At 35.0% G+C, this 17667-nt stretch overlaps 1 protein-coding gene across 1 annotated transcript; it reads left to right on the forward strand.

Moving 5' to 3' along the window:
* The first annotated feature begins 183 nt into the window (after nucleotides 1–183).
* Nucleotides 184–14532, forward strand: LOC126825031 (adenylate kinase). The gene is made up of 5 exons (XM_050554446.1): nucleotides 184–389; nucleotides 3287–3332; nucleotides 3920–4110; nucleotides 8153–8320; nucleotides 9365–14532. Exons 1-5 carry the CDS (start codon nucleotides 291–293, stop codon nucleotides 9584–9586), a joined length of 726 nt encoding a protein of 241 aa, XP_050410403.1. The 5' UTR covers nucleotides 184–290; the 3' UTR covers nucleotides 9587–14532.
* Nucleotides 14533–17667: the final 3135 nt, after the last annotated feature.

Here is a 17667-nt window from a genome sequence, read left to right on the forward strand (position 1 = left end):
AGAATGTCAAAAATGTCAAAATCAGAAATCAATAGAAATAATCATTTAGTGTTTTAAATGGAAGGTGTAAAAGGTAACTTTGCCTAATTCCCATCTGACCTGTTTTCAGAATCTGTTGTTCATCAGAAAATATCAATTTTAGACACTATCAGTGATGTCGTAAAATAAAAATTGAAACGGAAACGCGCCCACTTCATTTCACCATAGTGGCCGACTTTTTATTTGAGTTGGCTATTCATCTCTTCTGGAAAATATATTTCGAATTTGCTCAATTTTCTCTCTTTGCCACAATGCCACCAGCTGCAGCACCAGCATTAGCAAAACAGGAGGAGGGGACAGGGGTGAATGCTATTCTTCTCGGCCCACCAGGGTCTGGAAAAGGTACCCAGGTAAATGTGCATTTCACACACCTGTCTCATGCTTGATCACATTGCATTGACTTTCGTAGTATAGTAGTGTATTGAATGAACGACCTTCAAATCTAAGATCAAACTACACGTACTATAACTGTGAGGCTTTGACATTGCATATGATAAGATCATTTGTCTAAGAATGATTCTGCCAAAAAGAAAGAGGCAACTTGCCATTTCAGTACAATTTATTTGTACTTATGTACTACTAATGAAAAAAGATGATAAAAAGACAGAAATGATATATTTATATTACATTTGTTTTAAGTTTTTATGTGTTTTTTTTTTATCAGCCTAGACCAATACTAGAATCTATCTATTCTCTATAAACGACCCTACTGTACTGGTAGAGGATATTGAGTACCATGCTGTGGGTGGGGGATTACATGTCATTTCGGTGCCGCGTCATTTTGGACTTAAAACATTTCCGACTCAAAAAATGTGGCCTCGATGTTTCGAACTTGGGAATAAGTTGAAAGGAAAGGTTGAACACAATTGTCAAATCAATCTATAATAAACCAAAAGTGATTTTATAAAAAATAACATGCAGGTAAAATTTACCGCTCGCAATCAAGTACAGCATGTGGAATCGTGGATCAAGCACCGTATAGATCTCTCAAGGAACTGCAAAATTTTCATTGTTGAATGTTTTTACAAGACTCTGGAATTTTTTAACGATAATCTGTAAGTACACGTTGACATACTTTCCTCGACAAGCTTGCCATAGATAGAAATACCAATCGATAAATTAGTGTGTACAAAGAAAACTCTTTTTGGAAAATATTAGAAATGGTAACGATCAAAGTGGGATAATTAAGTATTGTTTAATGGTCGAGAGCGAGACATTAAGTAATATATTGTAACAACATGAGGGCCGTAGGCCCGAATGTTTTTACAATATATTACGCAATGTCGTAAGCTCGAGACCATTAAACATCTTAAAATACTGACCCTCCGCACGCGCTTTTACGTCACACTAGTCTAATATCTCACTGGTATGAATAAAGTACTTTTGGCAAGTTGCCCGTACGATTATTTGAAATAATGGTACGCCAACATCAAAGGGTGACGTCACATCTGTATTTTAAAGCTGATTAACCGATAATCCCTATGTTATTGTAGTATGCGCAAAGAAACCTTACAGTTCTTTAGTGGATGAGGAAAAACGTGAGTTGTCAATCAGTGATAATGGCGACTGTGTTTTTTGATTCGATTATTCTGACACACGTAAAGACACCCCAGCTATTACAAATATATCACACAAATTTTCAACAGTCTTTTAATTATTAATCGGAGTCCGAAACGTCGCCAGACCGAGTCCAAAAAGTCGTCATTTAAGTCCGAACGTGCTACCGGGTGGGGGCATGGCAAGGAGTATAGTCTATCCTGCGCCACTGACTTTAGTTATTTGCCACTCATTTTATAATTCACCACTTTCTATCATATCCTTTGTGGTATACGGTAGAAGAATAATGCTATCACACAGTATCATATACACTTAAAATAGTTTAAATTTACAGTGGCAGTACATGTACCTCAAATTTAATTTTAAGAATAATTCTCTTCGGAGAAAAAAATGCTAAAGTAAAGACAAGAGAACCCGCAACAAAACGTCGCCAGAAATAAATGTTTTAAGTAACTTGGTATTCCACATAATTGTGCCATCCACAAAACCCATTGGAAGACTATTTATATTATAGCCCTAGCAGTGACTGCTAGAAAAAGTACCCTAGAGTTGAAGACTTTTCTTTTGAAATTTAGCTCTACTAGTCTTTAAGATGACTGTTATCATTGGTACCGGTAATTTAAACTTTAAAGAAAATTTGCAGACATCTTACCAATCTGTGGGTGTTTGTGCGCTGTATCATAAGGTCTGTTGTTGAGTTAACTGGTGGGGTTTCGTTTCCCTGGTTGTACATGACAAGGAGTATGGTCGCCTGTCCAACCTGATGGGTTTTCTCTGGGTCCTTTGTTTTCCTCCCACTGCTAAAAACTCCTATGTGCAAGCAAATTATTGAAATAAAATTGACCAATATGTTACTGTTAGTCCCAAAATTACATAGTTTGTGTTGAGTGGATGTTAAACCCCTTCTCTATCTCTCTGTCTCTTACCAATCTGTTTCACAAAGGTATTACTAAAGCCTTCTAATATCTCTGTAGTATGACTTACCTTTATAAGTTCAACATGTGACGTCAGATCTCAAGGCGTCAATCATTGATTCCATGTAAGACATTAGCGTGAACTTGGCCGGGCAGAATGGTGCCGTTAATGCATTTTATATACCAATTTACACTAAATAGGAAATATTTTTTATTTAGATATACTTCAAACACCTTTATTTTCTAATACTTCTAAAAAATGTTCTAGAATTTAGTTTGCAGAAAGAAAAAAGTGAATATTGGGGACTCATTAAGCCACACCGATGTCATCCGACTTAGCAAATATTCACTGCTGTTGTATTAAATAGAAATAAATTGGTTAAAATGTGTGAAATAAGGCGTAACATGTTTCATGAATCGGGACATATACCGTAATACATTATTTTTAATTTTAATTATGTTTGAGGAAGACACGATTATTCAGTGAATAGGATGATGGCTCGCCAACCAGGAGATCTTGAGTTCGTTCCCAATGTTTGTCAAGAAACATCATCAGGATTTTCCAAAGTGGTTCCCTTTTGTCATTGGTGCAGGACGGAGGTCGTGGCTTGGAACTAAAAATCAAGTTCCTGTGTAAACATTGGCATGCATGTAAAAGAAACTTTGATGGTTAGAATTCGAAATAAGAATAGGCCTTAGTGCCGCTGCGTGGACAAAATGTTCCTCATAACACACTGAGGAGTAAATATATTATTTTTTTTTATTGTTTATTTCAGGCTCCTTTGATGGCTGAAAAATTCTGTGTTTGCCATTTATCAACAGGTAATATTGGACATTGTTGAATAAAAATTCTCTATTTGTCATTTAATTTGATATCCAATGAACCAGGGATGGTGTTTGGAAATTTTACCTGTCATACATTTTTGGGAGTTTGAATATTATTCACCATATCTTGATGCCGGATTGGGCATATTCCTGGTTGGACATTTGACAACTGTCCATTCATTCAGATGACACGAATAAACCATGTTTTTTTGGCATTCACGTAAAAGAACAGTTGGAAATAGATGCGAAATTTCCCTCCATGCCATTATGCCTGAGTGTTAGTCGTTTGGATGGGACGTAAAACTGAGGTCCCATGTACACATTAGCATTAATGTAAAAGATCCCATGACAAATGAAATTCATCGTAAGAGTAGGCTAAATCGATGTATTGTGATTCACGTATTGAATTGCAAGACACTTTTTGTCGTTTAAATAAGTAACCGGTCACTCCTAACATTGGCCTGGTTATAAATTGTGATATGAATTGTATCGTAGCACCAGAATCGCAATACATATATGTATCTTATTGTGCCTGCAGTGGCAATATCCAGCCCTAGGTCAAACCCCATTTTATTTTATTACAGGAGATATGTTACGAGCTGTAGTGGCATCAGGTAATGAATTAGGTAAACGAATCAAGAAAGTAATGGATGATGGTCAGCTTGTATCCGACAACCTTGTCGTAGAAATGATTGACCTCAACTTAAATAAACCTATGTGTCGGAATGGATTTTTATTGGATGGTTTCCCAAGAACCGTAGGTCAAGCAGAAGCTGTAAGTATTTGTAGTAAAATCTTATAAAAAAAGTCAGAGCCACCTGCCACGGTGGCTACGTGGGTAAGATGCAGAGATGCTAACCTGGAGGTCACATGTTCGATCCCTGCATTGGCCGAGAAAGTTCAGAAGGATTTTCCAATGTTTCCCCTTGCTTCAGTCTAAACCAAGATATTTAGCAACTTAATTTTAGGCTAGCCTCAAATGTCATAACTACAGTTGGTATGATAATAAAAGTCGCGATTATCCATTTTTACGTTAAATCATCCATCAAAATATGTATACAAATCCACTGAATATCGCTAGCTAACAAGAGTAGATTATGGTCTGGATAAGTAATAAATGTCTAATTAGTAGTTTATACAACATTTCAGGCCCAAAGAAAGACCTACAATGGGCAGATTTAGCTCTTGCATAATCCATGTTTAAAATTAAACAAGGCTAGTTGATACATGATTGTGTTCAGTATTTTTTATTACTACATGCATATCAATAATCTTTTATCCCAAGGTGAGATCAGGTGTAATTTGACCAATGCTGTAATCATGTATATGATAAGCAGTGAAACACGACTCCACAAATTATAAATAGCATTGAAATACATGTATAAACATGCTGTTAACATTGTATTAACATGTTGTGTAGTGTGATAAAATAACAATTTGATTAAAACACAGATTTATATTTCGTTTTGTTTTTTGATACTTTCGATGGCCTACACTAAACAAAGATCTGACCAGTTGTACTGGTAGGTCGCGTCAGTGGTTGTACGAACGCCTTTTGACCCTATGATGTCAGACATTCTTTAATCAATCAGTATTGACGTTTCTAGTGGTTTACCCACAATTACGTGCATGGCACGCCAAGAAGTCGTTGTAACAGATGGTTTCATTGGCTAATCTCTCACACCATCCAGAACGCTGGTTATATAATATAACAACTCTTCTAGATCCTAGTGTAGTAAAGACAAATAAAAGAAATTTTGAACTATAAAAAATGAAACGAAATACGATCTGTGTTTTAATCCGATCTGTGTTTTAATCCGGTTGATAAAATAGGTACAATTACTGCATTACTATCTCCAGTCGGCAAAACCAAAATATCTAACATAGATAATCACCTGTCTTGGATTTAGTCGGATTAAATAGATACTCGTCAAATTCATGTTAAAGGGACAATAACACTCTTGCTGGCTTGACAGCTCCAGAAAATAAATAATAGCCTTATTCTAAGTATTAGATGTTTATGTGTCCTACCTGTTGTGTAAATTATCCATTACATCGTATTTTACTTGTCCAGAGGGTTCGAAAATATTTTTAAATCCAAGTCACATTTGAAAAGGTTTACGTTAGGCTTTTCAAATCATTTAGTTGGATTTTTCCAATTTTTTAAATTAGGTGTGTTAAAGCGAGAATTTCAAATTTTCTAAGAAAGTCAAAACATAATTATTTCTATGTCTTTACTCTTTTGCTCAATAGGTTATCAAATCACTATTATACGATCATGGGCATTATTTCCCACCCTTAAAAATCTATGACACAGGAAATAACAACACAATTACCTCCACTGTTTTGCTATTGACAACATGGGGCAGCCATTTTCCAACGTTGGAATTTGAAGTTAAAGTGCACATAAGATGGTCCCAGAAGATTTGAGATACGTGTAGCCAATGGTTACTATATCCACTTTACGGCAAGTTCACGCCAATCTGGTTGAAATTAATTCAGTTATCTTCATTCAAAGTCATAAAAATAGACCTTCCATAAAAACGGCTTTGCCAATTATCGAAAACACTCTTAATCCCCTCAGACGCCAGTGACGTCACAGTGACCGAATGCATATTCGGAATGTTTATTCCTTAATTACCTATATACAGCCGGCGTGTGTATTCTTTAACGCCTGAATGATTCCTTAACCCCCCCATATAAATAAAACAATTGACTACGGAATAATTTGTTTTGTAATTCATTTTAATTTAAGATCCAATTTAGAGTGCCTACAACTTTTAAACTTTGAAGTCCTGAACTCTTAATTAATTTTTTACAATATGGAACTTATTGGACGAACACTTTTAATATGTAAAAAATATACGGGTCCAGTTATAATATGTGGTTTTTACTGCGAGCACTTCGCTTTTCCACATAAATTGTAGTGTCGTTAATATCTGTCATTAATTAATCAATCCGACTATAAAAGTTATACAGGCATGGATCATAAATTAATTTCAAGTTGGTGTTAGCAGTGAGTGTTAGTGGGATTAAGAATGTTGATTAGGTAATTATCTTTTTTTTTACGCCGGCCAGATCAAAGACATCACTCTCAGTGGAACGTGTGCGTAATACCTCATGAACGAACTAATGGTAGAATCATACACACACACATTAATTGTATAAAATAAATTAAGTTTTACTAATAAGTTGTTTAAAATTACTATATACCCAATAATTATTGCTCACCGGTGTTTTTGTAATCAAGTAGCCTTGTATTGTTTGTTGATTGGCGTTTAAACAACATTTAATTGATGGATGAATTAACGTTTTTGATACGATTAGATTATGTCTAACATCGGTTATCTTCTTTATAATAAAAGTATTTTACAATTGCATCTCCTATTTTAACTTTCATTATGACAAAGTGAGAAGATGACCCGCCCTCTCTTCCCACGACAAAGATTTTCAAGCCATTTTTAAAACCGTGTTTTAAAGTGATTTTTAGATATACAAGAACTTTTAATTATTTTAAATCTGTTTTAAAGTGACGTTTAGATATACAAGAACTTTTTATTATTTAGTGTTTTTACCTAACTTCTATTTTTTATTTAAGTAAATAACTTAATCAAATCAACCTGTCCATAATATCATGCATTATGTATTGGACGTTAAATTTGTAATAAACAACAACAACAACAGCATTGACAGTTTAATCACTCACCAAACGGCACCAGGAACTCCACGAATGATCCCGTGCAATTTTCGCGGCGAAGTTTAACCTCATTTACTACACCCGTAGTACGTGGAACGGTACATGATAATAAGATACCAAGCGTTAATTGGCAGAGAAATGAGTGCGATCTATTGTACATGTTATGCATAGTCATCGGAAAATTCCATATTCACTGTAGTTGTTCTTTATGTATAGAAATGGTTATTATTATTATATATAGCTAATAATGAATATATCGACATCTTCATTTGACACGTGGCCTATTTAAACAAAGACAGCTTAAATTGATCTACGGCATGATACGACATTTTAAATTTACTCTAAAATATTCCAATCACAAATGTCTAATCTATACCAATGAAAGACGATAATTAGGTGATTATGATTAGGCCAGTCACGTGGTAATTCGACCGTCAATAGACGCTTGCCCAGTTGCCGTGTGTATTGATAGTGCTATATTGTACATACGGTGAGATATTGTATAGATAATGTATATACTATGTGTAGTGCCTGTGACGTCACCAGCCAATCAACCGGATTAAGATCGTAATTGAAAAATCGATAAGCGTTTTGGCGTGTCGGATACTTAAACGTTAACAGCGGACTTAATTTTAATCAGATTGGTGTGAACTTGCCGTAAAGTTGATATAGTAACCATGGGCTGGTCTTTAAAAATGATATTTTTGCCATTAATTTCTCACATGGCACGTGACAAGAAGGAGGGTCGCCTGTCCAACCTCATTGGTTTTCTCCATGGTCCCCCTGTTTCCTCCCACTGCTAAAGACCCCTACGTGCAAGTGAATTATTGAAAGAAAATGAAACCATATGTTAGTCCCGAAATGACTTAGTTTGTGTCGAGTGGACGTTAAACCCCATTTCTCTCTCTCTCTCGCCAAGACCATAATCAACTCTCGATACCATTGGATGGATATAAGTAGATTTAAATACGTTTTGTGGTCATTGCGGTTGTTATAAAAATGGATAATCGAGACTTTGTTTATTATTGTAACGATGGTAGTAATGACAACCAAGGTTAGATATCTAGGCTCAGAGTGAAGTAATTTAACTGTAATAATTTGCTTTTTGTTTTTTTATTAGTTAGACAGATTATTGGAGAGAAGACATACATCATTAGATGCTGTAATTGAGTTTTCTATAGATGATTCTCTATTAGTTCGACGTATTACAGGACGTCTAATTCACCCATCTAGCGGTAGAAGTTATCATGTCGAGTTCCATCCACCTAAAGTACATATGAAAGATGATGTAAGTGGATATTTCCGTCGTTGTTCTCGCTAGCCTGGAGGTCGGGTGTTCGATCCCTGCATTGGCCGAGAAAGTTCATCCAGATTTTCCGGCGTGGTTCCCCCTTGTCAGTGATGCAGGATGGAGGGCCTGACAAGGACAGCTGTCTAGTCCTGCGGATGGGACGAAAAAGTGAGGTCCTGTGTACACATTGGTGTGCACGTAAAAGATCCTTTGATAGTTGGAATTCGATATAAGAGTAGGCCGTAGTGCTGCTGTCTGGGCAAAATTTCCCTCATAGCACACTGTATGATGTATGCCTGTCTTCATTAACCCAGTTCAAGCATAACAGTAGGACGTTAAACCCCATTTATTTCATTTTAGTCATTGTTGTTTGTATTTTAGAGGAGAGCCAATAAAAACTCCCCTTAATCAACAAATTGAGAAAATCAGTCCTGTAAAAAAGCTCTCCCAGTTTCGATAAGAAGAGTGATTTAGAAATTAAGGAGAGTAATCTGATATTAAGGAGAGTGATTAGTTGTGTGTATGGGAAATGTTTCTGAAGATCTTAAGGGGAGAGAAAAAAACCTCCCCCTGGGTCGACATTCAGATGAGCAACAATCACTCGAGAGCGATCGCTCTCTTAAAAAACAATGACTGATATTGTGCTAGCAAAATGAAAGACAAGTAAAATGAAATTTTCAACTATAATAAACTACATGAAATATGATCTGTGTTTTAATCAGAGAGGAGGATAGGATGGCCGAATGGTTAGCATGTGTGCACTGTATCATAAGCTCTGTCATTGAGTCATCTGGCATGATTTTGATTACCCGGTTGTATGTGACAAGGAGTAAGGTTGCCTGTCTAACCTTGTGGGTTTTCTCCGGGTCTTCCGGCTCCCTCCCACTGCTAAAAACCCATACGCACAAGTGAATTATTGAAATAAAATTGAGCCATGTGTTAGTCCCGAAATGATCTAGTTTGTGTCAAGTGGACGTTAAATCATCTCTCTCTCTCTCTCTCTAATCAGATATTGTAATACTCTATTTCTCTGTCTTTCAGCTGACCGGTGAACCACTTATTAAGAGATCAGACGATAACGAAGAGGCATTAAAAAAAAGATTAGATTCTTATCACAGACAAACAAAACCATTGGTTGATTATTATAGTAAAAAAGGTTTACACGTGGCAGTTGATGCTTCACAACCTCCTAAAACAGTTTTCGCTGCTATCTGTGCCACTTTTTCTGCTGTGAACTCAAAAGATAAAGTAGCATTTATGTAATTTTTGTAGAAGTTTTTTAAATTCACAGATTTAATCTATGGTATTTAATCTATTGGTACGGACTACGCAATTCAATGTATACAAACATGAGAATTTTAGCTGTTAATTGGCTGAGAGCTAAAATTTGGGCCTATGAAAAGGCAGTATTCTTAAAATATTGATATTCATTTTATTGGTACTGATATAAATTAACAAGGACTATGCAACTCGATCTATCTATTCTAGCCCGGAAATACTGCCTGTTCATTTGCTAAGGTCGAAATTTTGTGCTAGGATCTTGGCTATCAGCCAATGAAAAGGCTGTATTTTTAAAAGATTTTAATTTAAAGATGCATTATGTAAGAGCTAAATCTCAGGATTTTTTTTGGCTTCAAATGATATATTTAGACATTTATTTGCATGACATTCAATAATCAACCCTCTAGATCATTGGATGTAACAGATTATACCATTTAATGATTTCATTTAAAAATGGAAAAGTGAGACTGAGTCTCGATTAACAAGTAACGTTGCTGCAAGGATAAATAATTTATTTATATCAAAACTTCAAACAGTGATAACTTTGCTTATAATAAAGTAATTTAAATGAAATTTCCAATATATTCATTTTTCATTATCTATTTTCGAACTATTATAGCAAAACGGCCAGCTCTTTATCTAAATCTTACATAATGCATCTTTAATATTCAAATTAATGACTTAAATAAAAAATTACCAACTTTTTACAGTTTAATAACATACAGTGTTTATTTGTGCCTTTAGTGGAATATTGGAAAGTCAGATTTGTTATTAAAAAACAGTTTGGATGTTATTCAATAATTGACCTGGAATACAAAGGTTACAATTCTATGGAATACAATGATGTGACATTTAAACTCTTTTTATACCCAAAATTGAGATTAAATATATACATGTTACAATCTTACTTTCTCACATGTGTTATATTAATGTGCTGATATGGGTACTATATGTTTTACCGATATCAGCATGTTCTAGAAGCAACGACTGCAAGTTTTACAACATCTTGACATTGCTAGATTGCTTTGCAATTCCTGAACTTATAGCTACGTTACCTCCCTTTACTGCAGACACATGAACAGTAGCACCCAATCAGAGATTATGACACAAACACACTCAAGTCAAACCTTGACATTGATTCTCTTGTCTTCTATCAAACAAATATAAAGACATGAGAACCCTCATCAAAACAAAACGTAACTTGTATTCCGTAGAATTGTGTCCTGTGTATATTTGCATGGACCTTGTAATATATTGACTGGTAACGGCTTAATGACCCTACCAGCAATGGGTGTCATACAGGAATTTGAGACAGCTTATCGGAAGTTATTAATGAGTTATGTCCCTTAGCAGCATCTGTGGTTACCTGGTATGTCCTGTGTATATTTATAATTAATAGTTTGCTGGTTACGGATAGGGTAATTAACAGTAGCAATAAATTAAATAACATAGAATTAGTAGTATTATATTTGTAACTTACGATGTGATAATCAGTGGTGCAGGAACACGCTTGACTGGGTTGGTGTTCAGAGACGAACTTTACAGGTAGTCGGCAAAAGGCCTATTTTGCCAACCCACATTTTTGTTCATAGGTAATTTTGCATTCTACAAGATAGAGTTATGTGAGTAGTCTCCAGCAGTTAACCCTTATATGACCTAGCATGCACAGCCATGTATATTTCATCCGTTTGAAGTAGGTATATCCTTACATATATACTAAAAAAATGATCGAGGATACATCAATTTCCAAATATTTTCCTATGGCTGGGGGAGAAAAACCCTGCCCCCATAGAATTTAAAGTCTGCCAACCCACTTGAAATAAAAGTTCCTGCGCCACAAGAAATGATTAGATGATTATTTTTCTATAAATTTTTCTAACACTATTTGAAGAGTACAGTACTGAAGTGGCAGCACCAAGGGGGTGGAGACTTACAAAAATCAATGGATGTAAATTTGATATGATGGGAACCACATCTATGCACCAATATTTCTGGTAATGCGAAGGTGCAAACAATCTGATTAAAACACAGATCCTATTTCGTTTCGTTTTTTATAGTTCAAAGTTTCATTTTTCTTGTCTTTACTACACTAGGATCTGGAAGAGTTGTTATATAACCCATGTTCTGGTTAATGTGAGGGATTAGCCAATGAAACAGTCTGTTATGGAACTGTAGGTAAACCACTAGAAACGTCACCGCTGATTGACGCCATAGGGTCAAATGCCGCTCGTATGACCCCTGATGCGACCTTCCACTACAGCTGGTCAGATCTTCATGTAGTGTAGGTCATCAAAAGTATAAAAAAAACGAAACGAAATATAGATCTGTATTTGAATCAGATTGAGATGCAAATATTTGTGTAGATTGTGATCCTTTACAAGTACATTCTTCAAATAGTGTATTTTGCAGGGTAATTTTTGAAAATTTTCAATGAAAACCCAACCAACTCCCACTGAAAAATGTTTTGAAAACCCCCTCACCCCCTACTGAAAAATTCTGGTGCTGCCACTCGTACTGTAAAATTTCTTTGTATTTGTGTGATGAAATTGAAATGAATATTACTAATACATTTGAGGTTCTACTCAATTTTATTATAGGTATTGCTGAATCGTTTAAATAATTGTATATAACTTAAAAGATGTTTAGAGTCGACTCAATTTAATAAAAAGTATTGCTGAATCATTGAAATAATTATCTATAACTTGAAAGATGTTTAGGAGTCGACTCAATTTAATTAAAGGTATTGCTGAATCATTTAAATAATTATCTATAACTTGAAAGATATTTAGAGACTCCTCAATTTAATAAAAAGTATTGCTTAATCATTGAAAGATATTTAGAGTCGACTTGCCAATTTGTTGAAATAATTATCTATAAGATGTTTGAATGTACACAGACACTGATGCGAGTTTGTGTATTTGGATCAATTCAAATTTACTTGAATTCTATATGGTATTAAACCAAGACTTATAAGGAAAATTTTATCATACAGTGGAGCTCACATTGAATGTCGACTTTACTATTCATTATTCCAATGCTATTTACATATTTGATTGACTGGAATTGATAATTTCTGGTGCATTTTGGGGTTTCTAATTTTAAATCAATATATTTTACTGTATCTGTTTGTTTTGGATATTAGTTGATTTCCTTGAATTAATTTTAGTAAATTATATTTCAAAGTTGACAAACACCAGTCCAAATTCCATTATTTTAAATAAACATTGATTAACGAAAGCTAAAAATTTGGTAGGAATAGGCCTGAAAAACTATAGAAATCGATTATTTTTATTAGTTCTAACTCTTCGGTATCTTGTTTCGTTCCATTGCACAATACCCTGGGTTCATTCACAGGGGCGATGCATAGTCAAATTATCTGCCCTTGATACTTGGGCTATTTTTTTTCGACCAATCGAGTGAGCGAAGGGAAATAACTCACCTTTTATTGCAACTAAGATTATTGTAAACAATGAATCTAAGACTGGTACATAAACACTTTTTTGATTGGTTTGAGAATCAACAAACGACCCAAGGGCAGATAATTTGAATTTGTGGAAAGCCTGTAAATGAACCTAGGATATTGTGGAATAGAACGGAATGATACTACCGGGGAAACTGAGGATGTTGTGAGCTCTGAATTTAACATTAGCAACCTACTTTATGTTTTAAGGCTTTTAGACCTCAAGGGCTCTCCTGGTTTCATATCGAGAGTTTGTAACTAGAAATCGGTGAAGGGCTGCTGTTGTTATTTGAAGGGTTTCAGAATGTTTATACATTTGATTATCCTTCAGCCGGCTTTTCATGTACGTGTTTCAGCCGGTTACGATCCCATTACATTTGCTTTAGATGCACGTACATGGAAAACAGGCCTTAATCAGTTTTGGGGAAAATATTGAAAATCATTTACAAGTTCAAGGCAGATTGTCTTTATTAATCAAAACTAGCCACTTTAACTTTGCCTCAATGTTTGCCAGCTGTTATTTTATTTTTATTTTGGCAACAACATTTCACTCGATGAGTCTATTAGGGTAGGATATATAGTTTTATTTAAATCATGTTACACTATCAATGCTGGTAACTCTTAATCACATAAAATGCTTCATTTATCTTTAATAATGGAACTGGAATTCCACAGGACACAATTTTATCGAATATAATTATACTGAGCTATGTTTTACTATCATTGCTTGATACAGAAAAGTCAACAAGGCTTCTCTTCGGGATGTTGATAAATAAATGGCCACTTGAATCATGTGAAAGATGTTTAGTTTAAAATTTCAAAACCTAAAAATTTTGTCTTAAATATTGCATACCAGAAGCCTATATTTTCACAGTAAGATAACAACATCAATGTTGATTTAAATTGACCAGTAAGTCGTTGTTTGCAATGTCGAAAACTGTGGATGATATTGAGTTAGGGACTTGCTTCCTTTAACACTAATTAAAATACAGATGTGACGTCACCTTTGATGTTGGCGTACCATTATTTCAAATAATTGTACGTGCAACTTGCCAATCGTACATTATTTATACTAGTGAAATATTGGACTCGCGTGACGTATTTCACTGTAAAAGCACGTGCAAGTGTCTGCATTTTAAGTTGTTTAATGGTCTCGAGCTTAAGACATTGCGTAATATATTGTAAAAACACTCGGGCCTACGATCCTCTTGTTGTTACAATATATTACGCAATGTCTCGCTCTATACCATTAAACAATACATAATATATCTCAGTATTAAACATAAACGGTATTCTGTAGAATTGTGTCTGGTGTGTTTCTTCAGAAGTTGATTAATGAAAATTTGCAAATTACTTGTAAGATTTGCTATGTCTTTTTTGACCCTATTTTGATGGGATTGTTATATATATTAATACATGTATTATTATATGTAGAATGATTTCATGAAATAAAAACCTGGTTAGACTCCATCTTGTTTAACTACGTAAATCTTATCAAGGCCTTCACGTAATACCATGCATATTGCAGCACTAATTTCGACTGGGTACAAGCCCAACTTGTGAGCATATCAGATTCCTCGATCGTCGCGAATACCAAGTCTCGCGCTTTCAAGCTAAAATGTCTGCCTGTGATAATCGAGTTGCCGTATCATAAAGTCTCTCATTGAGTCAAACTGGCGTGGTTTCGATTCCCCGGTTGTACGTGACAAGGACAGCTGTCTAGTCATTCGGATGGGAAAAAAAGAGGTCCTTGTGTATACAATGGCGTGCATGTAAAATATCCTTTGACAGTTGGAACTCAATATAAGAGCCATGGTGGCTAAGTGAGTTAAGACGCTGGCTCGCTGTCTGGATGTCACTGGTTCGATCCCAGTGTTGGCCGAGAAAGTTAATCACATTTTTCAGAGTGGGTTCCCCATGTCAGTGGTGCAAGATGGAGGGCCTGACAAGGACAGCTGTCTAGTTGTTTGAATAGTACAAAGATAGGTTGAGACCCTTGTTTCAATTTGTAGAACCTTGTGAACCCTCAAACAGCAAAAATTATAATCTGATCTGTATGGAACTGTCTTGTAAAGGCCCCCAATTACCTACAAAGGAATAAATATGCGACAACCCTTGTCGACCGCTCGGACGATTTAGCCGCTGTGGGCGTATGTTTCGTTGCCTGGCAACCTATCTTTTCATTGTGTATAAATCGCCAGCATATTGGGTGGGTGCTTTCCTGCAAAATGGTTATGCCAGAGCATGCTCGTTTTATACATTGACTTCATGGTCGGTAGCAAACAGTTAACTTTAAAATTGCTGAAACAGGGATATTTACCAACTGGACTCAAGTCAACTTTTCAAAAGTTTTATGATCGTCAACAATGAAATAATTCTTAGATTTCTGAATTCAATAAGTACAAGTCATAGTTAGGGTGACCCACCATAAATAAATATCTCCAAATATCTTGTCAATTACACCACAATATATATATATATATATATATATATATATATATATATATATATACCAAGCCTTAAATCAGTTTCGCAGATTTATAGTCACTAAATAAACAGTCATGTTATACTTAATAAGCTATGACCATTTAACCATCCATAAATAATTGACTGAAGGATAGTTATTGAGTGTCGGCCATAACATCCAGGCACTTGTGAGTAAAAAATAGGTTACGTGCCCTTGTTTTGAATTTAGTTTCGCTTAACCAGTCTACTGACCATTCTACGTCTGATTGACAGGCCGGGATAATTAAGAAACATAACAGAAAGTTCGAACAAGAAATCGAATTTAGAAACACGCACGTTAAGCAACTCAATTGTTTTAAGAACCTTGTAAAAGTAAAATGAAACTATTGCTAGTATCAAGTTCTTGCCTAACGAAAGTGTTTCAGAGATATGGTACAGTTAAACATACATTATGCAAGAGCTACATCTGCCTATTGCAGGTCTTTCTTTAGGCCTTAATGTTATCTAAATTATTAGACATTAATTAACTTATCCAGACCATATTCAACTCTCGATGGCATCGCTAAACCTGCGATGTTTATTGGATTAGGTTCCGATTTTATCCTACCGACTTTAGTAATGATGACGAGGCTAGGCCGAAAATTCAATCGCTAAAATCTCGGTTCATAGTGGATCAATTTGACTTAAATTTTCAGCGAATTCCCTTTACAGTATTTATTTTTTAACTTTTATAGTGAGAACTACCAGCTCTTTACCTAATCTCCCATATTGTATCTTTAACTATAAAGCAATTTAAAAAATAAAATAACTTCTAAAGCTGCTGTACTAACCAAAAAGCTAAATTTTACTGCTATTCAGAATCGTCAACAATAGATTTTTTACGGCTGTAATAGTTGATGGATGTGTAGAGAATTGCACATGTGATGGCTATTTATAGTCTCATATACTGCGTGGTTAAACAGAAATCACTTTGAGACAAGCCACTGAAGCGTGCACATTCGCTGAGTCGAGTCCAACTTTCTGTAGAGAAAATTTTCACTGTACGGGTCACCCTACCATAGTGGGGCTGATGTCTCACATTTATCTTTTTATAAAGCATCAAATTGCTTATAACTCTATTATCAAACTTAGTCAAAGTAGCAATGTAATGAAACAAGACACCAATTTTCACTATTCCCATGCAATTAGAATCAGAATTATCATGTTCCATAGCACTGACAAATCAAACTGCTTATCTCTGCTTAGCCTCACCTGAAAATGTTCAGTTACGACATACTGAAAGCCCACTGACACAACTGCATCAGTCATTTTGAAACATTTTGTGAGTCTATAGGACAAGACCTCATAGTCTTGGTTCCAATCATTTTATATGCTGAATTCTCACCGACTCAACCATGCTATTGAAATTTTGTAATCCTAAAGAATAGGTCTTTTAATCATACCTTTTTAGGTAGCAGCCATTTTGAAACATTTAAGGATACTTTCCTGCATACAAACTGTGTGATTTGATGATATATTTGGACTAAAACATATTCAAACTAATTAATCCATCAAACATTTGCTTCAAATCCCTCTCAAAACATTGTACTCGCAGTGAGATAGGTCAAGCTATAAATAAACTTGTTAGAAGCCATGTCTGTCAAATCTTTTCACTGAGGGAGGGTCCATTTTGCATAATATATTTTTCATTACTTACTGTCCATTTACCAAACATACTGCGGCCTAATTAAATTCTCGAATTATTTTCTTTCAACTTCTTTTTTACACTGTTTAATTGCAGAATCTTTTGTATGTTGACACCCCCCACCCAATGTTTCCAAAACCGTTCAAACAATTGATCAAGAAATAACAACCGCTCCCTCAGTCAAGCTATGATTGGGTGTCTATATACTTTCCATATATACCAAATATGTCATACTTTTATTGGAAATAACCACTCGATAAATACTTTCAGGACAAACCATATAAACCATGTTTGAATATGAGAACATGAGAAGTGCCTACTGATGTTTTATAAAGCGTGTCCTATAAATCAGAGTTTAAGTTTCACTAGTTTGTGTATGTTTAACACATAGGACTACAGGTACAGAAGTACAAGTTATTGTGTCAAACTCTTAATCTGGTACCAGTCATTTTT

This window comes from Patella vulgata, chromosome 1 (assembly GCF_932274485.2).
Source record: "Patella vulgata chromosome 1, xgPatVulg1.2, whole genome shotgun sequence".
Lineage (NCBI taxonomy): Eukaryota > Metazoa > Mollusca > Gastropoda > Patellidae > Patella > Patella vulgata.